This window comes from Pongo abelii, chromosome 3 (assembly GCF_028885655.2).
Source record: "Pongo abelii isolate AG06213 chromosome 3, NHGRI_mPonAbe1-v2.0_pri, whole genome shotgun sequence".
Taxonomy (NCBI): domain Eukaryota; kingdom Metazoa; phylum Chordata; class Mammalia; order Primates; family Hominidae; genus Pongo; species Pongo abelii.
Genome location: NC_071988.2, coordinates 91827986 through 91851786, shown reverse-complemented (window position 1 = coordinate 91851786; position 23801 = coordinate 91827986). Strand labels below are relative to the sequence as shown.

The window sequence follows — 23801 nt, the reverse complement described above, 5'->3', positions numbered from 1 at the left end:
TCGGGCTAATGCGCTTACTCTCGAGTGCCTGGGAATGGCTGAGGGAAGGAATCCTGACGGCACCTCCAGGCGAGGTCCCGATGGCCAATAGAGGGCGCTGCGCTTTACGCCCCGGAGAAGTCCCAGGAGCGTTCCATTGAGTTTTAACTGCGTGTGTACCCGGCGCTTGCGACCGGCAGTCTAGTGCTAGCGTAGTTTTCCTGCTCCCTTGTTTTCTCTTTTCTGCTTATCAGGCTGGAAGTTAATCAGATTGTTTTCCTCTCATTTCCCCCCCACCCCCAATACCATATTTCTGGGTACCACAGCCTCAGACAGCGCCACTGGACTCCAGAATCCCACGGGAGATTTCCGGGCGAGAGCGCAGGCCGGGCCTCCGGCTCAGGTTTACTCATCCCCATCGCCCTCTCCCTGCTCACAGGGCTCGGTGACCCGCTGCATGGGGATCGATAAAGCTAGATGACCCTGAGGCTGACAGTGGGAAGGCAGAGCCCCGCTGCAGGGTCTGACTCTTCTCAAGGAAGTCTGCCCTGTAATGTTAGAGTAATTCAGGGTGTAAGTTTTTAGGCATTACATATGCAAGGTTCAGGGTTAGTATTATGATACCTTTTAATGTAGGTAGTTGGAAGCTGAACTTTTGATACGTTGCTAAAATTAATCGTGACATGGCTGGGCGCGGTGGCTCACACATAATCCTAAGCACTTTGGGAGGGCGAAGTGGGTGGATCACTTGAGGTCAGGAGTGCAAAACCAGCCTAGCCAACATGGTGAAACCCAGTCTCTTACTACAAATACAAAAAATTAGCGGGGCGTGGTGGCGGGTACCTGTAATCCCAGCTACTCGGGAGGCTGAGGCAGGAGAATCACTTGAACCCGGGAGGCGGAGGTGGCAGTGAGCCGATATCGCACAACTGCACTCTAGCCTGGGCGACAGAGACTCTGTCTCAAAATAAAATAAAATAAACGGTGACAATTTCTTTTTCTTTTCTTTTCTTTTCTTTTTTTTGAGACGGAGGCTCGCTCAGTCGCCAGGCTGGAGTGCAGTGGCAATTTCGGCCCACTGCAACCTCCGACCTGGTTCAAGTGATTCTCCTCCCTCAGCCTCCCGAGTAGCTGGCATTACAGGCACGCGCCACCACCCCCAGCTAATTTTTGTATTTTTAGTAGAGACAGGATTTCATCATGTTGGCCAGGATGGTCTCCATCTCCTGACCTCGTGATCCGCCCGCCTCGGCCTCCCAAAGTGCTAGGATTGATTACAGGCGTGAGTCACCGCGCCCAGCCAATGGTGACAATTTCTTTGCAGAAAGTATAGTGTCATTAGGTTAATAAAAATAATGCAAAATGTTAGAAAAGTGATACTTTGAACTAAACATTTTCCAAGTGCCTAAAGGTGTCTGAAACATTTTGAAATTTTTACAAGATTTTAGAAAATAAAATTTAATTAGAAAGTTGTGGGCAAAAGTTATGTTCTGATGGTAAGCATGAATTTATTTTTTAATGTAAATTTTAGTACATTTTGTCATTTAGCAGATATTAACTGCTTACTGTTTGTTGTAGAATGCTACAGACAATAGTGATGAATCAGCCAGTTAAGGACTTTATAATCAGGTAGAAAAGAAGATACTCATACAGATTACCGGAATACAAGGCAGTGTATGATGTAAACCCGGTGCTGTAAGAGAACAGAGGAGTAAGAGATAACCTTTAGATTGCTGTTTTGGGAATATTGCTTAAAGAGTATGACATCTATGCTGGAACTGTAGTTATTTCCTTACTTTAAATGTTAAATTTTCATTATTTAAACATTGTTTCATTTAGGCACATAAATACAGATTGTTCATTTTTATTGAAAATTATTTGAGAATTTAGTATCAGACTTCAAGACTAAAATGCATATATCATTATATATAAGTTAGAAAAATATTTTGGATATTTTAAATCGGAATGATCACATTAATATTATTTAGTTTATACTAAATATTAAATTTCCTAACCAGAACAGAGTTGCAGTATTCAATGCATATTCAGAGAGTATCATATTCTAACATTCTCAGATCCTTTGTTTTTAGAGACAGGTGCTTGCTGTGTTCCCCACGCTGGGTAGAACTCCTGGGCTTAAGTGATCTCCTGCCTCAGCCTCCTGAGTAGCTGGGACTAAAGGTGCGTGTGGCTTCACCCAGTTTTTCAGATCCTTTTGATAAAGAACAATTGATTCTCCTGCCTCAGCCTCCCAAGTAGCTGGGATTACAGGCACCTGCCATCACACCTGGGTAATTTTGTGTTTTTTTTTTTTGTTTTTTTTTTTTTTTTTTAGTAGAGATAGGGTTTCACCATGTTAGCCAGGCTGGTCTCAAACTCCTGACCTCAGGTGATCTGCCCACCTCAGCCTCCCAAAGTGCTGGGATTACAGGTGTGAGCCATCGCACCCAGCCAATCTGAATCTTTATTTTATTGCGATGTCTGGCTCAGGAGTTAGCAAGCTACACTAATGAGAGCCAGCAGGTTAAAAAAAATTGTTTTTGCCTTACTCTAAGCCCTTTATGGGATTTTCTTACTATGGGAATTAGGGAGTCTATGAATGACACATTAGGTGATGATACATTAGGATACTTCTTTCAGGGCATTTGTTCTGGGTGTTGGAGGTATTGTATGATCACATTAGCTTACACTAATCTTTATTTCTTCCTGGACTATTGAAACAATTAATAATAGCTAACATTGAGGGTGGTTATTGTGTGCTAGATACTGTTACAAGCTCTTGAAACCATTATAACCCTGTGAAAAGTTACTGTAATAATCTGTAATTGGAGATGAGAAAATTAGGCACATATAGCTTAAGTGAGGTCATAAAGCTAGTAAGTGTTAGAACTAGATTTAAACCAGAACAGTCCAGCTTCAGAATCTATGTTGTGCTATAACTAACTACTATACTATACTGGCTTTCAACTTTTCCTTTAATAGGTCTCCTCCTTTTAGTCTCTGGTACATTTGATCTGGTACATCAGATATATCTTCCTAGAATATCATTTCTGTCACCACATTTCCTGGTTCAGAAACTTTCATTTACTATCAAGATAGTAAAAACTTTCGTTTACTAACAAAATTTACAGCATACATGGCTGTCCTAAAGTTTTACCCCAAAACAATCTTTCCAGCCATACTTTTCATTACTACAAAAACCTTCAATGCTAAGCTAAGTATTCTACTATGTTTTATTCTCATTTGTCACTTTACCAATCTTCTGGGTGTTCAGAATTACCTGTATCAGAAATTTACAAATCATTGCAGATATCTTTTTGGTTAAGAAATTCTCACGTAAGCCCATCCATAAGGGGACCTGTACGAAGCTATTTGAAAAGTTATTTTTGGTAGCAGTGAGTTAGAGACAACCTGGATATCCATCACTGGAAGAGCAGATCAATAACATGTTGTAGAAGAACAGAATGGAATTTAGGAGCATAGGGTGATCATACATTCTGGCTTGCCCTGGATGGCCCTGTTTAACCTGTTATCCTGGTGTAATTATTAATAGCACCTCCTTTCACTCTCATGATTAAGATGATAATTTTTTTTTTGAGACGGAGTTTCACTCTTGTTGCCCAGGCTGGAGTGCAATGGTGCGATCTCAGCTCACTGCAACCTCCGCCTCCCAGAGTCAAGCAATTCTCTCACGTCAGCCTCCCGAGTAGCTGGGATTACAGGTGCCTGCCACCATGCCTGGCTAATTTTTGTATTTTTAGTAGAGACGGGGTTTCACCATGTTGGCCAGACTGGTCTCGAACTACTGACCTCAGGTGATCCACCCCTTGTCCTCCCAAAGTGCTGGGATTACAGGCTTGAGCCACCATGCCTGGCCAAGATGATACATTTTATAGTCATTTTAACTATATAGTAATTGGAAGTAGTAGATTATATATCCATATGGCAACATGAATGGATTTTTAAAACAATGTGCTAAGGGAAAAAAGTAAAAAATAGAATGTAATAAATAATATACCATTCACAAAAATTAAAAATGCAGGCACAATAATATAACAATACACATTTTGTAGGAATATAATCAAACAAAATAATATACATTAAACACAAAAGAACAGCTGTTTATGGAAGAGGAAGAATGGGATAAGTGTTGGAGATTAAAAGGAATAGAAGAGGACATTTCCACAGACCAATAATAATGTCAAGAACTGAGGAGAATAATTAACTGCACCTGAGATTTAATTAAACAACAAATGAGCAAACAAAAAATGACTATAGCAATTCCTAACTTAAAATCCTGCAGAAGCTTCCCAACGTCTATAGCAGGGGCATCCAATCTTTTAGCTTCCCAATGTCTATAGCAGGGGTGTCTAATCTTTTGGCTTCCCTGGGCCACACTGGAAGAAGAATTGTCTTGTGCCACACATAAAATATACTAACACTAACAATAGCTGGCTGGGCACGGAAGCTCAAACCTATAATCCCAGCACTTTGGGAGGCTGAGGTGGGCAGATCACCTGAGGTCAGGAGTTCAAGACCAGCCTGGCCAACATGGTGAAACTCCGTCTCTACTAAAAATACAAAAATTAGCCAAGCGTGGTGGCACACGCCTGTAATCCCAAGTACTCGGGGGGCTGAGGCAGGAGAATCGCTTGAACCTGGGAGGCAGAGGTTGCAGTGAGCCAAGATCACGGCACTGCACTCCAGCCTTGGTGACAGAGCTAGACTCCATCTCAAAAAAAAAAAAAAAAATCGCAAAAGAACTTACAATCTTTTAAGAAAGTTTACAGATTTTGTTGGGGTGCATTCAAAGCTCTCCTGGGCTGCATATGGCCTGCAGGCTGTGGGTTGGACAAGCTTGGTCTACAGGATCAAATTCATATGCTTCATCACCACAGTCCTGCATAGATCTCAAACTTCCTCTCTATCAATTATGTGTAATTGTGCCTGATTTGTGTTGTTAGGTGGACAGTGACTTTTTCCTTTAGCGTCCATAGCCAAGTTCAGACTCCGAAGGTTATGGTTTCCAAAACAGACACTAGATTAAATAGTAATCTTTCTTGGCTGGAGTGGGGTGTGAGAAGGTAGTGGAAATGCAGTCAGTCAGTCCAGGTATGTATGTTTCTATACTCTGTCAGCACTTCAAAGCACTAGCCTTTAACAACATAGTGTCTTTTGAGCTTCCGTAGTTATCAGCACAGCTCTTCAAATTTAAAAGTAATTAACAAGGTGAAATATTTAATATACAGCTTTAGTGAACTTAAGACAATAGTTGAGGCTCGGCATGGTGGCTCTCACCTGTAATCTCAGCACTTTGGGAGGCTGAGGTGGGAGGATTGTCTGAGGTCAGGAGTTTGAGACCAGCCTGGCTAACATGGTGAAACCGTCTCTACTAAAAATACAAAAATTAGCTGGGCGTGGTGGTGCACGCCTCTAGTCCCAGCTACTCGGGAGGCTGAGGCAGGAGAATCGCTTGAACCCAGGAGGTGGAGGTTGCAGTGAGCTGAGATCACGCCACTGTACTCCAGCCTGGGTGACAGAGCAAGACTCCCATCTCCAAAAAAAAAAAAAAAAAAAGACTATAGTTGAATGCGTATTATGTTGTTTTTAAAATTTTTATTATTGTACTTTACGTTCTAGAGTACATGTGCACAACGTGCAGGCTCGTTACATAGGCTTGTTACATGTGCCATGCTGGCCCATTGCACCCATCAACTCGTCATTTACATTAGGTATCTCTCCCAGTGTTATTCCTCCCTCTGCCCCCCACCACACGACAGGCCCCGGTGTGTGATGTTCCCCACCCTGTGACCAAGTGTTCTCATTGTTCAGTTCCTACCTATGAGTGAGATCATGTGGTGTTTGGTTTTCTGTCCTTGTGATAGTTTGCTCAGAATGATGGTTTCCGGCTTCATCCATGTCCCTGCAAAGGACATTAACTCATCATTTTTTATGGCTGCATAGTATTCCATGGTGTATATGTGTCACATTTTCTTAATTCAGTCTATCATTGATGGACATTTCGGTTGGTTCCAAGTCTTTGCTCTTGTGAATAGTGCTGCAATAAACAGCATATTACGTTTTTTTCCAGCATCACAGACTAGGCTGGGATGACTGAAGTTGTCAAAAGAAGTAGCTTTTCTTAGAAATGTGCATAAAGGTAGTAATAGTAAAAATAATAATTTGATATGAGTTATAATGGGAAAATGTATTCTTGGTGTTAGTACCTATCAATATATTTGGATAATTTAATATAACCCCAGAAACATGCTGGACTATTTTTGGATGCAAAAAAGAAAGAAAGATTATTTTTAGTTGTAAGAAAGAAAATGGATGAAGTTTGCCACCTGCTTTCATTTCATCTAGTTTCATCTGTCAGAAACCACTTACTCTGAAACAAATATGTCACAGATTCTTTTTGCAAATAAGGTCTGTATCTATTTTAAGTGGCAAAAGTCCTAAAAGTGACTTGGAAGTAAAATATAGAGTTTCTACTGAAATATGTAGTAAATATTTGAAGCTTTTAAGCTTTAATTTAACTTAATTTAAAAAAACTGGATATTCCTCACCACAGATTTATGCTTTCTCCTTATTAGGGAAAATGAACTTGGTATGGCACTTACATAAGATGTAAACACTCTGAATAGAAGAGTTAGAACAAGAAAATTGTATTTTCTTACTTACTTTTCCAACTAAATCTTTAGAGTTCCCTTTTGGTGTTCTTTCATATCCTTTTTTGGGGTGCCATCTGATATTGCTCTTTATGAACACCTCTCTGCATCTAGAAAACAGGTTTGGTAGCCTTCATTACAAAATGAAGAATTTAGTGAAATTATGACACTGCTTTCCCTTCCAAACTCTAATTCAACTAAAAAGTTGGCAATTACTTTCTAAACATTATTTAATCCCTTTTAGTTTTTTCTTTTCATGGGAAAACTTGTAACTACAATTATTTTGATATTAAATATTGACCCAGTGATAATTATAGCTTTGGTGGTGAAGGTCTTTTGAAACACAGCCCATGTTAAAATTTTTTCTTTAGTCACCCCTCATTCTCTATAGAATCAAGTTCTTATCTCTAAGCCAATATTCAGGGCCTGCCTTTATCTGGCCCCATCTGCTTTCCCACTTTCATGAATTATATGTTCTAGCCAAACTAAATACTCATTTTTTTTCTCTTTTTGAGATTTTTATCCTCTTGGCCTCTCTTTGGGCTGTCTCATATTTCAATACTTACATGGCCTTCAAGGCCCAGCTAAGACTGTGTCTTCTCTAGGCTGTCTTCTCTGATATACTTCCTTCTACTAACATCTAATAGTCCCTAACTCTTCCTTTCTTAGGGATTTCTAAACATTTTCTCCTTTGTGTTAAGACTAGTTATGTACTTGTTTTGGCCGGGCGTGGTGGCTCATGCCTATAATCCCAGCACTTTGGAGGCCGAGGTGGGTGGATTGTTGGAGGCCAGGAGTTACAAAAATTAGCCTGGTGTGGTGGTGCGTGCCTGTAGTCCCAGCTACTTGGGAGGCTGAGACAGGGGAATTGCTTGAATCCAAGAGGCGGAGGTTGCAGTGAGCTGCGATCGCGCCGCTGCACTCCAGCCTGGGCGACAGAGCGAGACTCCATCTCGAAAAAAAAAAAAAAAAAAAAAATTAAGCAGGGGCCAAGAAATGGGAAGTTAAGTTTTGTATATGTTTGATTTGAGGTGTCTGTGAAGCTATTTAAGTGTCTAGATGTCTTCTAGACAGTTTGATATATGGATCTCTTTAGAGAAAGAAATTTTTGATGTCTTTCAAATTCAGTTGAAACATGGGACCATATTTGATATTTAACTAAAAGCAAATAAAATACAATTTTGGGTTGTTCTGACTGAAGTAACTAGCACACGTGAACTAGTAGACCAAAAGTGTTATACTACCTACCTGCTACTTGAGTTATAGGACTACATATCTCCAGGTGTCAAATTAAAAAGGCTTGGATTGGCTGGGCACAGTGACTCATGCCTGTAATCCTAGCACTTTGGGAGGCCAAGGCAGGCACATTGTTTGAGGCCAGGAATTCGAGACCAGCCTGGCCAACATGGTGAAACTCCATCTCTACTAAAAATACAAAAATTAGCTGGGTGTGGTGGCCCGCACCTGTACTCCCAGCTACTCGGGAGGCTGAGGCAGGAGAATCATTTGAACCTGGGAGGCGGAGGTTGCAGTGAGCCAGGATTGCACCACTGCACTCCAGCCTGGGCAACAGAGTGAGACTCCGTCTCAAAAAAAAAAAAAAAAAATCAAGCTCTGTTAAATTTCAATAAGGTATTAGAAATTATTAAAAATGACCTAAGAATTTAATAAGCTATTTGCAAATGTGATCTTGATCTATATCTATTTTGGGTAGAGATATATTATTTATGCTATGAGCAAAGGGGAATCATTGGAGGGTTTTAAATAGGGAAGGATTGGAAAATTGACGGAAGTTGGTGCAAGATGGTGACAGTCATCAAAGTGATGCGTTTTTGTGTCTAAATCAGGGTCCTGGGAATATGGATATGAAAAGTAGGCAGATTAAGAGCTAAGCATTATGCTAAAGTAATTGTTTATATGTTGTAGCCATGTTCTAGCATGTTCCATGCTTTACACTTATCAATTTAATTCTCATCAATCTTGTGAAGTATGTACTACAGTGATGCCCATTTTATAGATAAAACAGAGAAAACAAGATTTTGTAACTTGTCAGAGTCCCATTTGCACCCAGGCAATAACTGACTCCACAGCCTTTGCTCTTTTGTTCAGTAGGAAGACTGAGTAGAAGTGTCTCTTAAGACACATCTTTACAGTTGCATCTGATATTTTAAAAATAACTGACTGGATATTCCTCACCACAGATTTATGCTTTCTCCTTATTAGGGAAAATGAACTTAGTATGGCACTTACATAGGATGTAAACACTCTGAATAGAAGAGTTAGAACAAGAAAATTGTATTTTCTTACCTACTTTTCCAACTAAATCTTTAGAGTTCCCTTTTGGTGTTCTTTCATATCCTTTTTTGGGGTGCCATCTGATATTGCTCTTTATGAACACCTCTCTGCATCTAGAAAACATTAATATACAAAATTACACACATATGAAGAAAAGTGATAATATGCCAACTGAGTAAAATGGTATACAAGATACAAGATGAATTTATTAGCAACGAAGAAACAAAGTAAAAGAGTGAACAGAATGGAATGACATTTAGACCTACTTGAATTAGTTTGAAAGATTTTAGGATTTTTTATGAGGATGAACAGGAAGGAAAAAGAAATAAATTTATGGTAAGGAAAATGACAGACTAAAAAAGATTCTGAAACAGGAATTAGCAGATCATATACAGGAAAAGGAAAGCAGACATATTTGACTAGAGCAGAAGCCTCTCCCAGAAATCAGTTTTCTTAAAGCAGAGGACCAGACCACTGCAATGGATGAATTGAAGGGAGCATATTCTTTTTGTTTGAGGGGTATCCTGGAAACCTTACTTATTATTGTGTCCCTGGAGAGATTACCATGAAATTTAACCAGATTTTTTTTCAAATGAATTTTTGGAAGTAGGCCCTTTTTAAATTAGGACCTGCCTAGCAGGTGATATGGTGAAGGGAAATAGCTCTGTGTGATGGTCAAACCACTGACATGTAATTTCTCAAACAGCAATTCTATGAAAAACCACTGCAGGTGCAAGTTTATTTAAAAGCTGACCACAACACAGGTGCAATTCTCCTCATAAACATTTAACCACAGAAGGACTACCCTAAAAGTCTATGTGGAAAGCTGTTCGAGAAAAAGAAGTCAATTTTTTTGTTTGTATTTTTTAATTTTTAGTAAGAATTTGGAATGAAGTTTCTTCCTCATATTTTGAGTTTTTTTTTTTTTTTAAATTCAGCTTTTGCCTCTGTTTTTTTTTTTTTTTGAGGTGGAGTCTCACTCTGTCGCCCAGGCTGGAGTGCAGTGGCATGATCTTGGCTCACTGCAACCTCTGTATCCCAGGTTCAAGCAATTCTCCTGCCTCAGCTCCCGAGTATCTGGGATTACAGGCATGCGCCATCATTCCCAGCTAATTTTTGTATTTTTAGTAGAGGTGGGGTTTCACCACGTTGGCCAGGCTGGTCTTTAACTCCTGACCCCAAATGATCTGCTTGCCTTGGCCTCCCAAAGTGTTGGGATTATAGGCGTAAGCCACTGCACCCAGCTGACCAGCTTTTGCCTCCTGATATCTAAATATACATTTTACATATACTGTGCTTGGATAGAGATCAATATTTGAAGAAACTCTGCATATAAGAACAAAAATGTTTAGGGTTAAAAAATGCCAGTTAGTATTATCAGACATTTAATGAGGTTGGAAGTCACAAAGATTAGGAAAGAGGGTATCAAAGAGTATGAAAGTTGAGTAAAAATGCTCTGTTTGACTTTTAATCATTCAATGCTTATATAATATCAGAAAAAAATCATTCAGTGTATATCTCTGCAAAAATAAGCTAAAGATTTTTTTTTTTGAGACAGAGTCTTGCTTTGTTGCCCAGGCTGGAGTGCAGCGGTGTGATCTTGGGTCACTGCAGCCTCCTCCTTCTGGGTTCAAGTGATTCTCCTGCCTCAGCCTCCCAAGTAGCTGGGACTACAGATGTACTTCACCACACCCAGCTAATTTTTGTATTTTTAGTAGAGCTGGGGTTTTACTATGTTGGCTAGGCTGGTCTCAAACTTCTGACCTCAGGTGATCCATCAGCCTCAGCCTCCTGAAGTTCTGGGATTACAGGCATGAGCCACCGTGTTCAGCCAGCTAAAGCATTTTTGTTAGACAAAATCATTTTTTATTATTTCACTTATTTAAGTTATGGATTTCTAAGTTTTGTATCATTTCACAAGGTATACATAATCAAAACATCACATTGTGAAATGATTAAGTCTAATCTTTCAATTCCTCCACCCCCAAAAACTGCCAATTAGAAGAAATTTCTCCATATAGATGTGAAAAAATAGTATTAATGGCTCTTGGTATTGTGAGAGGTAAAATGGACTGTAAGTTAAGAGGCTTAGGCTCTCTACCTTTAGCTTTAGAATGACTAAGATTAATTCTGAAGTTCAAAATAGATTCTAAGCTTGTACAATTGAAATGGGGGAAAAGGCCGGGAATGGTGGCTCACGCCTGTAATCCCAGCACTTTGGGAGGCCAAGGCAGGTAGGTCACTTGAGGTCAGGAGTTTGAGACGAGCCTGGCCAACATGGTGAAACCCCATCTCTACTAAAAAAGACGAAAATTAGCCAGGTGTGGTGGTTTATGCCTGTAGTTCCAGCTACTGGGGAGGCTGAGGCAGGATAATCACTTGAACCCAGGAGGCGGAGGTTGCGGTAAGCCGAGATCATGTCACTGCACTCCATCTTGGGTGACAGAGCGAGACTCCAGAAGACTCCATCTAAAAAAAAAAAAAAAAAAAAAAAATTGGGGGAAAAAAGTTAATCCTATAAAGTGCGTGGTGTTGTTATCTACTATGATTCTCCCCCTCACTCTGCTGCAGCTACAAGGGCCTTCCTTCCTGCTCCTCATCCTGTGTGGGCCAAGCTCTTTCTTATTTTGTGCTTTTTACTTGCTGTTTCCTTTCTTGGAATAGTGTTTGCCTGACTCTAGGTTAGGCAGAATAATGTCCCTCCCAAACATTGCAAATATAGTTGCAATTGCTTCTGTACTCCTTAATATTATTAAACATATTTTAAAACTTTTATTGATAATGATTCCAGATAAGTCATGTCTGCTCTTGTGGATTTGGACACAGAGTGACCTACAGGAGTTTTAGGAAGTTCAGAGCAACCCAGCAAGGATCTTGGTAGGAGGACCGATTGTCAGATCAAGGGCTATACCTCAGTTTTGTCACAGTAAAACAACCAGGCTGGGCGCGGTGGCTCTCACCTGTAATCCCAGCACTTTGGGAGGCTGAGGCCGGTGGATCACTTGAGGTCAGGAGTTCAAGATCAGCCTGGCCAACATGATAAAACCCCGTCTCTACTAAAAATACAAAAATTAGCCAGGCGTGGTGGTGCATGTCTGTAGTCCCAGGTACTCGGGGGGCTGAGGCACAAGAATTGCCTGAACCCGGGAGACGGAGGTTGCAGTGAGCCTGGGTTGCACCACTGCACTCCAGTCTGGGCGACAGAATGAGACTCCATTTCAAAAAAAAAAAAAAACCAACACAAAAAACTTCTTCCTCTTTATCCTTTGTTAGTAATTTTATGCTTGACTGATCTGTGAAATTCTGGGATATTTGGGGACTTTTAGTTTTGTGGTATTAATAGCCGTTATATATTCATGACAAGTGTATATACACACACATATAATGGATTTTCCACTTTGATGGAGTGGAGATGGTTTTGCTGTTAGCTTCTCTTGGCAGCAGATCTTTCCTCCAGTGCTAATAGAATCTTCCTTCAGTTTATTTCTCTGGATTGATTCAAAATTTACTTTTGTATTGTCTAGTGTCTCAAACGTATAGAAGTTAGAGAGATAGTATACACGGAGAAGAGTTAAAGGCTGTGCATTCAATGGCCATTTGACATATTTTAGAAGCTATGTTTTAGGGAAATAAATATCTTAATTTCCTCTCTGTATTCCTTGCAAGTGTGTCATTTAATTCTGGGTTTCTGGGATTGTTATATATACCTGGTTGTAAAAGTAGTCATGGAGTTCCTCTGTAATAGACTTTGTAAATTTGTCAGATATAAAATGCTTATCTCGAGTATACATTTTACAGTATTCTTTTAAATTTATTTCTTTTTATGTCCTCTGAAATAAATAGATTCTGGAATATATTCATGAGAGTGCTAAGGAAATGAAAAATGATACTTTTTAGGGAGATCCGGGACTGATGATGCTCTTTCAATTTACTTACCACTTATAATAATACTGAAGATTCTGTCAGATATATTTAGGGTATCACACACACAAAAAGGATTTCTTTTTTCTAGCACATTTGGGAACACTGATAAGTTATTTCTAAATCTAAAAGATTTTTGGGTTACTTGGAATTTACAGATTGACATTTAATTCAAGGTTTCGTGTAGACTTCATATTTTCCCTCCTAATTTTTAGAGCTGATTAAGCAATACTATTTATTAGTAAAATTTGTTTTTCATATAAAGTTCAAGGACAAATGGGAAATGTGAATTATTACACTAAATGTAGAAATTAATCCATTAAAAGGAAAATCAAGAGATTTCAGCTGCATCTTGGATTTAAGGCCAAGAAGGCTGTTAAAAAATATCATCGTCCCTTTTAAGAGTTCAAGTGGCAAAATGCCAGGCTGCTATCAAGACTCCTTTTGTATTAGGGAAGGCTTTCAAGGGGAGAAATGAGATGACATTAAAATAGAGAATAAAGGAGAGATTGGCCTTTTATGATAAGTATTCATGTTACCTTATGGATGAAACCCAGACTTTGAGTCTGTGTGATAGTATGGATGTATGAGTTAACTTGAGATGAACTACTGCACCCAAAATGTGCTTATTAATGGACTGATATTGATAGAGATAGGACTTTAGATGTATGCTGCAAAAGTCTATCTTAAGCACTATCCCATTAAACATTTTTCTTAATGACTTCAATAAGGATCTGATGGCATGTGTCAAGTTTGCAGATACTGTAAAGCTGAGAGAAAGAACTAATGTGCTAGGTTTCTGAATCTGGATTAAAAAAGAATCTAAGACATTGTAATGTTGGTCTGAGTTTAGCAAGATAAAACTTAGGGACCAATGCTAAATCTCATGCCCAAATCCTAACTTGTTTAAATATTAAATATGGGAAAGTCATTACTGTATAGAAGCACTTATATTTTTTAAAACGAGATTGTACACTTTAATTAAAGCCAGTAGTGTAACATAGCTGCCAAAAAAGAGATATTATCATCTTAAGTGGCATTTATTGAAAAATGTTAAGTTCAGCTGTTGTTTGTACTGGCCAGATTACACTTGACTATTGAATATGTATCTAGGTACTGCTCTTTAAATAGGACATTGACAATATGGAGCCTATCCACAAAAGAGACTAATATTGTTAGAAGACGTAAACTTAGAGGCAGTTTTCAACTCCTTGTAAAAACGTTCTTCATTCATCCTTCATTCAATCAATATACTTGAGGCAATCCTGCACTTGTTCTTGGAAACAGAAGTAAGCAACAAGACAATGCTGCTCTTAAGGAGCTTTTATTCTAATGAGGAGGAGACAGTTACGACTAAGTAAACTAAAGGATTTCAAACAATAATAAAAACTATGAAGAAAATAAAACAGGGCAATATGATAGTGATTGGTAATTGGTTAGGATGATTATCAGCCAGAAAAGTTCCCTCTGAGGCAATGACATTGGAGTTGAGACTTGGTGGTAAGGGGCCAGCCATGCAAGGCTATGGAAAGTGTTGCAGGCAGAGGGACTAAGACAATATGAAGGCCTGGAGCAGAGTAACTGGAGAGAGATGAGTGGAAGGGGGAGTTGCAGGAAATCAGGAAGGTTAATGACTCTGAATTTATTCTAAGTGTAATGAGAAGCCACTGGAGGGTTTTAAATCAGATATGATCTGATTTACCTTTGAAAAGATCATTTTTCATGGTAAGTGGACAATGAATTGTGGCAGGTAAGACTAAAGAAGAGTTTGTAAGTGAATAGTTTAATGAGTTATAACATGAAACCATATTTTCGTCCAATTATTGCCTCTCAATTACTATAATTGAATTTTTCTTTGCCTTTTTGACAATGTTTTAAGAAGATTCCATAATTTAAAAATATTTTTTCATTATTAAAAAATCTAGTTTATTTGCTGTGATTGTAAAAGTGCTATAAATAGTAAAGCTCATTTTTAAAAAGTCTAGTTCAGTCTAAAAGCTTGTATCTCAAACTCACTCTTAATTTCAAGTCTCCAGTGCTAAACAAGATGGAATAATGGTGCAGATTTTCCCTGCCATTTGAACCAACTAGAAAAAACTGATGAAATTTAAGAAACACTGGTTTTCTTTTTATTATTATTATTATTATTATTATACTTTAAGTTCTAGGGTACATGTGCACAACGTGCAGGTTTGTTACATATGTATACATGTGCCATGTTGGTGTGCTGCACCCATTAACTCGTCATTTACATTAGATATATCTCCTAATGCTATCCCACCCCCCTCCCCCCACCCCATGACAGGCCCCGGTGTGTGATGTTCCCCATCCTGTGTCCAAGTGTTCTCATTGTTCAATTCCCACCTGTGAGTGAGAACATGCGGAAGAAACACTGGTTTTCAAGACATTAGGCAATGCAGGACAGTGATTTCGGAGAGACTGGAAACAAATAAGGAGACCATTACCATTGCCCCATGTTGCCTTGGAGAGAGTTCCCAGGCCATGGCTTCACTGGAGGAATTCTGCCAAACATTTAAGGAAAAAGAATACTAATTCTACACAAACTCCTCCAGAAAATTGGAGGGGGGGAAATACTTCTAAACTCATCTTTTCAGGACAGCATTATTGTAGTAACAAAACCATGCAAAGACATTACAAGAAAAGAACATTTTAAACCAATTAACCCTCATGAATGTAAAAGCAGAAATTCTAAGCAAAATTTTGGTAAATAAAATTCAACAATTTATAAAAAGGATGTTATATCATAACTAAGTGGGGTTTATTCTAGGAATGTAAAGTTAGTTTAACATTTAAAAATAAATGTAATTCACCATATTAAATAAAAAAAGGAAAACCATATGGTTATCTCAATAGACAGAGAAAAAATATTTGACAAATATTCAGTGTTCACTTCTGATAAAAACTCACAGCAAACCAGGAAGAGAAGGGAACTTCCTCAACTTCGTAAAGGGCACCCAAGAAAAACCTAAAATCATACTTAAAAAACTGAATTCTGAAGATGTGAACTTTTTAATAGCTTTACTGAGCTGTAACTGACATACAGTGCACTGCACACATTTGAACTGTACAATATGATCAATTTTGACATATGTGTACACCTGTGAATTCATTATCACCACTAAGATAATGAACATATTCATCATCTCCAAAGGGTTCCTTATGTCCTTTTATAGTCTTATAGTCCCGCCTTCCCTTCTCTCTGTCCCCACCTTCCCAGATAATCACTGATCTGCTGTCACTATGCATTTGTTTGAATTTTCTAGAAAAAAATATAAATATATCCAAATATAGAATCATACACTATGTACTTCTTCTTTTTTTTTTTTTTGAGACAGAGTCTTGTTCTGTCACCCAGGCTGGAGTGCAGTGGCACGACCTCGGCTCACTGCAAACTCTGCCTCCCGGGTTCAAGCGATTCTCCTGCCTCTGCCTCCTAAGTAGCTTGGATTACAGGCACCCACCACCACACCCGGCTAATTTTTGTATTTTTAGTAGAGACAGGGTTTCACCATGTTGGTCAAGCTGGTCTCGAACTCCTGACTTTGTGTTCTGCCCAATTCGGCCTCCCAAAGTGCTGGGATTACAGGAGTGAGCCACTGTGCCCGGCCTGTACTTTCTTAAAAAATTTTTTATCTGGCTTCTTTCCCTCAGAATAATTATTTTGAGATTCATCCATATTGTGTCTATTAATAGCTTATTCATTTTTATTATTGAGTAATGGATATACCACAATTTGTTTATCCAATTTGTTTTTGGACATTTAGACTGCTTCCAGCTTTAGGCTATTACAAATAAAGCTAACATATCTTTCAAGTGTACTTCCTCCTCACCCATCCTAAGTTGGAAACTTTGGATATTTTCATTTATACTTTATATAGCATGATCATGTATCATTTTTGATGTTCCTGCACATCCACAACCCAAGGGGCCATGTCAGGTTCTCCCAGTAATGCTTTCCCCAAACTTCATTGCAGTTGGTAGCTGCATTTTCTGCAACTCCACAAGGAGTTAAGACATAATGATGATGACGATGATAATAATAAGTAACTAGTACTTACATAACACTTATTGTGTGCCAAGATCTAACTTCTTCACATGATGTAATAGATGTAATAAATATTAACCTGACAACAATCCTGTGAAGCATATATTGTTATTTTCCCCCTTTTACAGATAGAGGAAATTAAGAGAGATTAAGTGATTTGTTCAAGGTTTGTCCAGTGTTACCTAGCTAGAGAGTGGCGGAATTGGGGAATAAACCCAATCAGTCAGGCTCAGAGCTCTTTCTCTTAACTATTATGCTATATTGCTTCTCAATCTCCCCTGCTTTTAGGGTCCCTGATCTCTTGGGTGATTTTCTTGAAACTCTCCCTCACTTGAATCTGGGGAGAAGAAAGTGGCCCACCTTTACTCTCTACTCTCCGAAGGGTGAAGCGAGGTGGGATATGTGTGTGGGAGTCTCTTATCACAAACACTATGATTTCAACAAGGTAACAGCTGCTCTTATAACATCCCCCCTCTTCCCTCCCTAGTCTTCTAAAGATGAGATGGGAGTGTATGGGAGTGGTGGAGTGGTGGTTGATGGAAGTAGATTGAGTTTTGTTGCCTCTTTTTAGAAAAAAATTGTATGTGTACATAATAGTTATACATTGAAAACTACTGTTATCTTCCTTAGCCTGGCCTTCAACTCCTGGCCTCAAGCGATTCTCCTGCCTCAGCCTCCTGAGTAGCTGGGACTACAGGCATGCACCACTGTGTCTGGCTTTGTTGCCTCTTAACAAACCTTGGAGGAAATATTTGGCTTGCTTTAGATTTGTGGTACTTAGTCATTCTTGTTTATGATCTGTGTGCCTTAGTCACCAATGCTGAGGGAAAGGAAAAGTTACTTTTTAACTATAGAAGCTATTATGGTAGTCCAGGAAAGAGGATGGAGGCTTGGACTAGGTTGGTAGTGAAAACGGAGAGAATCAGATGAATTTGGGATATGTTTTGGAGAGAAAGCCGACAGGTCATGCTGGTAAATTGGATGTAGGGGAGAGGAAAAGAAAGGAAGCAAAGAGAATTTTGGCTTGAGTAACTGATGGAGGTGCCATTTACTGAGATGGGGGAAAACTTGAGACAGAAAGAGATTGGTATGTGAGAGTGAGGGTGGATTGGTCATCAAGAATACCGTTTTACCTGGTTAAGTTTTAGATACCCATTTAGATAGCTACATGGAGATATAAAATAAAAAGTTGGACATAGGCATTCAGAACTCAATGGGCAAGGTGAAAGTTAAAATTATACATTTGAGAGTCCTCAGTGTGCCCTATGTTTAAAGGCATGGGATAAGGTAAAATTAATTAGGGAGAGGCTAAGAGAATGGAAAAGATGAGGATTAAGCCTTGATGTCCTCAATATTCAGAGGAAAATTTAGCAAGAGACCCAGAAGGAGTCATCAGTGAGAGGAGGAAAACAGGGAGTTATATTCTGTGTCCCATGAGAATAAAGTCTTGTCACAATTTGAATATCCCAAAATAAAATGAGTTGTGTCCACAGGGGGTGAAGCATCCAACTATTTCGGATGATTTTCAACTAAATGCTGAATTCAGTGTTATAGAATATTGAAAAAAAATTGAGAGTCATGAAGGTGAGACTAAATTACCTTTAAGATCTCTTTCATCTAGCTGTCTATCACTGAATCTCTTCCTACACAAATCTTAAATGTGAGTATAGAAAAATAAGCCTTTCTTTTTTTTGCTAAGAATTTAGAACCCATGGCTAAGTTCTCAATCACTTAACACACATGTAAAGGGTTCTACTATTCACATTTTACATTTTTTTAGTGGCAAAAACATAACTAAAACTGGCAAAGAAATGGTTTAAAAATTAAACTGGAACTTGTATTTGTATATAGTAGGTTATTGATAAAAAGAATATGCAACAGCTTACTTATAGCAGAATTATAAGCAAATACAAACTTCAGCTAACTTTTCAGTATGGCTATTTATTTAAAAATTACCTTTATTAATCTTTTGTTCTTCCATAAATGGTTAATGCTGCTAGTTATTCTGCACCCCCTTACCTCCTGCTCTAGGCCAGTATTTTTTTCCATTAGTTTTCAATCTTCAGTGCACATCAGAATCAACTGGGATGCTTTTTGAAAATACATATTCCAAGGCCACATCTCCAGAAATTCTGAGTGTTACCAAGAAATCCATATTTTAACCAGTACTACAAGTGGTTCTAGTCAGATGATCCCTAGAGCACACAAGGCAAAACACTAGTCCAGATCCTATGTTGCCAGCATAGGTAATTCTCTTCTAGTGACAAATGTGTCACACTTTATTTTTATTAACGCAATTTATTTTAGATTTATAGTTTACATAATCGATATATAAAAATACAAGATTGGCCAGGTGCAGTGGCTCACGCCTGTAATCCCAATACTTTGGGAGGCCGAGGCAGGCAGATTACCTGAGGTTGGGAGTTTGAGACCAGCATGAACAACATGGAGAAACCCTGTCTCTACTAAAGATACAATATTAGCTGGGCATGGTGGCACATGCCTATAATCCCAGCTACTCAGGAGGCTGAGACAGGAGAATTGTTTGAACCCGGGAGGTGGAGGTTACAGTGAGCCGAGATGGCACCATTGCACTCCAGCCTGGGCAACGAGAGTGAAACTCCATCTCAAAAAAAAAAGCACGATTGGAAGAATGAAAATATCAAATATACAGCTTTTCTTTAGTTTAGTAATTATGAGTTAAATAATCTTTGCTGTTATAAAAAAAGAAACTTTTGGAGAAGTTTTAATTTGTTCCCAAGGATTTACCCAACTTGCTTTGGGAAGGCAGTCTAGCCTTGAGTTTATTTTTCAAGAATTATAAAGGTATCCAGCTGACTATTAATTACTATTTTTTTTTGAGTGATTGAATAAGTCAGTTATTTAGAAACTTCAGTTGGGGGTGAGGATCTTTTAGAGTGGTTGATAGTTGTTTTGACCTCCTGACCACAAACTAAAATAATGTGCTTTCAGGTCTGTTTCTTTTTTTAATAAACTGTTCATGTGATGCCAGTATATTTTCCCTAAACTCAAGTAGTTGCTAAGTCCTACTGATAGTAGAAATTAAAATAGGAATAAACTTGGACAGTATAGTAATATTGCATATGATAGTGCCTGGCACTTTGTTCTTACAGACTTTCAATACATACTCTTTGAAGAAGTGCAATCATGTGCTAGCCTTTAATGTCTCTTTCATCCTGTCATTTCATATTTCTAGATTTGAAGTCCGCTTGCCTTACTTATGATTCTGAAGTACTCCTAATTACCTCTTAAAATTCTAGGAGTCCCTTCAAAAATTAGAGCTGAGAACCAAAAGTAACACAGATTTGATGCTGTTGTGTAACCAGCATAGTCTTGGAACCAACCTTGCCTAAGAGACAGGAAATTCTAGCATGTTGGAGTGGGAGTGCAGGGGGTGCTCTGTCCAAAAGATCAGTTAAAAAAAAAGACACTAATTAAGTGAAAAAATTTTTACACAAAATACTGCAATGATTCAGTTTTCTGTTGAGGCATCTCAAATGAAAATCATATTATGGGTTTACAATTCTGAAAGGTGTAACTAGACACGAGGTCCGTCTTAATGCTATCACATTAAAATATGGCAACTTGTTTTTCTAGTAATACCAGCTTCTTTTTTTTTTTTTCGAGATAGAGTCTCCCTCCATCACCCAGGCTAGAGTGCAGTGGTGCCATCTCGGCTTACTGCAGCCTCTTGCATCCCAGATTCAAGCGTTTCTCCTGCCCCAGCCTCCCGCATAGCTGGGATTACAGGCCCTCACCATATCCAGCTCATTTTTGTATTTTTAGTAGAGGCGGGGTTTCACCATGTTGGCCAGGCTGGTCTTGAATTCCTGACCTCAAGTGATCCACCTGCCTCGGCCTCCCAGAGTGCAGGGATTACAGGTGTGAGGCACTGCGCCCAGCCAAGTATCTACCAGCTTCTAATTCCAATTCCATGTTTGAGCTTATAAAATAACTGAAAGTAATCAAAATATATTTTGTAAGATATATACAAAATATAGATTTCGTAAGATATATACAAAATATAGATTTCGTAAGATATATACAAAATATAGATTTCGTAAGATATATACAAAATATAGATTTCGTAAGATATATACAAAATATAGATTTCGTAAGATATATACAAAATATAGATTTCGTAAGATATATACAAAATATAGATTTCGTAAGATATATACAAAATATAGATTTCGTAAGATATATACAAAATATAGATTTCGTAAGATATATACAAAATATAGATTTCGTAAGATATATACAAAATATAGATTTCGTAAGATATATACAAAATATAGATTTCATAAGATACATACAAAATATAGATTTTGTAAGATATATACAAAAGATTATATCTTACAAAAGATACCTTTTGTAAGATATATACAAAAGATACCTTTTATAAGATATATACAAAAGGTATCTATTGTAAGATATATACAAAAGATATATTTAAATCTGGTAGCTTGGTTAATTAAGGACTAGTATAAAAAATTAACATAAGATACACTTGGGACCTTAAAGGACTTTCATTTCTCTCCCCTTCCTTCATCTCTCCTCCATCACTTCCCTTCATTTATTATTCTAGGCATGATAAGTGTCAGATGTCTGATTTGAAGACTAATATGAATATATCTAGGTAATAAAATGGAAAATCCCTATTTCAACATTCTTAATGGAATCCTTCCTTGAAATTATTATTAGTCTTCTGGTTTAAACATTTATATAGTGTAAATGCAAGATAAAAATGATTGTATCAAATTATGGTTTTTATTTGGATGCTTTGCAAGAAAATACTTAAATGTGAATCATACATTTTTCCAGTTCAGCATTTAAACTTCAGACTTCAACCACAGTTGTGATTGTTTTTAGTTTGTTAGCTGCCTGGAGTGTTATTTTAAGAAAGCAGAAGCACCATCATTTGCACACTCCTTATAGATCACACACCTTAACCCTGACTTTTTTTGCTCCAGTTTTTCAGAAGAAGTGAAGTCAAGATGAAGAACCATTTGCTTTTCTGGGGAGTCCTGGCCATTTTTATTAAGGCTGTTCATGTGAAAGGTATGTGATATTTAGAAAATGATCCCAGATCAAAGGAAAAATATAGGACAGATCTGTTTTTCAGTTTTAAACATTTATACCTATGCTTTGAAAGTTGGCCAGCTAGCCAGCTACTTTTTCCTAACATGCTTTCATCTTTCTATGGCAGTTGTCTTTACATAGATAAGACTCTTTTTATTCTTTTTTCTCTTCTCTTACTTACTCGTTTGCCTACTACAAACTAGAGAATAAGAAATTAGCTAACTACAGATAGTCCTGCTTATATGAATGTCCATATTGAATCTTAAAAATCTATAATCCTTCCCTTGAGTCTCTTAAATTAATATTCTGGAGAAATGAAATAATAATTACTGTAAGTACAACATGGCATGCGTTGGGATTTTATTTCCCCAAAGAGGCTGGTATTGGTTTTAACAGCTTTCCTGGATCTGAGCCCACAGATTTATTATGACCCTTTAACAATGTTTAATGTTATACAGGTTGCCTATAAATTGATGACTGAGCTTTTGTTATTTTGTTTACTGATCTTTCAAACAACTTCAGAAAACGGAATACATTCTGAATTTAGAGGTACAGTATTAAATAATTTTCATTTAGAAGGACATACTAAAATTTGTCTGGATTGTTCCTATCACTGAGTCTGTGGTTCTTATTTCAAGAAGAATAATGACAGAACTGTGATTAAGAATAGGCCTTATATATATATTTTATACTAATTTAGCATTAAGAATAACTTTCTAATGATTTAAAATATAAAATATTAGTAAAGCATGTACAATATAAGTATATATACTTATCTAAAAATATACGATATATATAATGGGGCTACTTCCCTGTAAACCCTATAAAGCTGAAAGTTGAAAATATCATACTTTCAACTTACAGTGACTTTATAGGGAGGTAGCCCCATTGTAGCTGAGGAGCATACTGAATACATATCACTTTCACAGCATCATAAAGTAGAAAAATCGTAAATAGAACCATGGTAAGTTGGGGACCATCTGTATATAAAATAGCTATCACTTACTGAATATGATATTCTAGGTATCATGCTAATTCCTTTACATATAATATTCCATTTAATTCTCTCAGTAACCATATGAGGATAAATACTATTATTACTTCTGACATACAGTTGAGGCAGTTGAGACTTACAGAGGTGAAATAACTTACCAAAGTCATACAGCAAGCAAGAGTGTAAGCAGAACCCAGGCAATCTGACCCTATAGCCCGCACTCCTACTATCCTATTCTGCCTTGTGTAAGGCAATCACTTTTTAGTAAACTCATTATGGTTATATCTAGCATATGTTGTTAAATCTATTTTCTTATTTGTTTGAAGTGAATTAAATTTAACAAATATTTATTGAACAGCTACTATGTGTCAGATGCTCTTGGAATAAAGTAAGGCACAGTCCCTAATAACAGGTTTGTTAGGAAAAATACTGCCTGTTGGTGAGAGCAAATGCTAGACTCTAAGTCTTGGTGAATTGAAAGTATTTGTACCTTTTCTGACAGCTATGTATTTCTGATAGATGTTAGGCTGCCTAATATTTTTCTATATTAACTTCCCAGGTTTCTGGTAAGGAAATAATTATATGCCATAATAGAATATAGACATTTTCTATTTAAGACTTAATAGTCAAGTCAGTCCTCAACAATCTATATTTTTGGTCAGGCATTATGTGCTCATTTATTTCATTGAGAAAAAACTTTTAAGAGTCATGGATACACAAGTAGGAAAGAGGACATCATTTAAGTCATTTTACCTCTTTCAGATGTTAATGA

At 37.7% G+C, this 23801-nt stretch overlaps 1 protein-coding gene across 2 annotated transcripts in view; it reads left to right on the top strand.

Moving 5' to 3' along the window:
• Positions 1–1990: 1990 nt before the first annotated feature.
• JCHAIN (joining chain of multimeric IgA and IgM) overlaps positions 1991–23801 on the top strand; it is a 31243-nt gene continuing 9432 nt past the window's right edge. The window contains exons 1-2 of one of the 2 annotated variants that reach the window (XM_063722652.1): positions 1991–2160; positions 21927–22014. In XM_063722652.1, the coding sequence (XP_063578722.1) occupies positions 21951–22014 (64 nt within the window). In that variant the 5' untranslated portion in view covers positions 1991–2160; positions 21927–21950. 2 annotated transcript variants of the gene reach the window in all.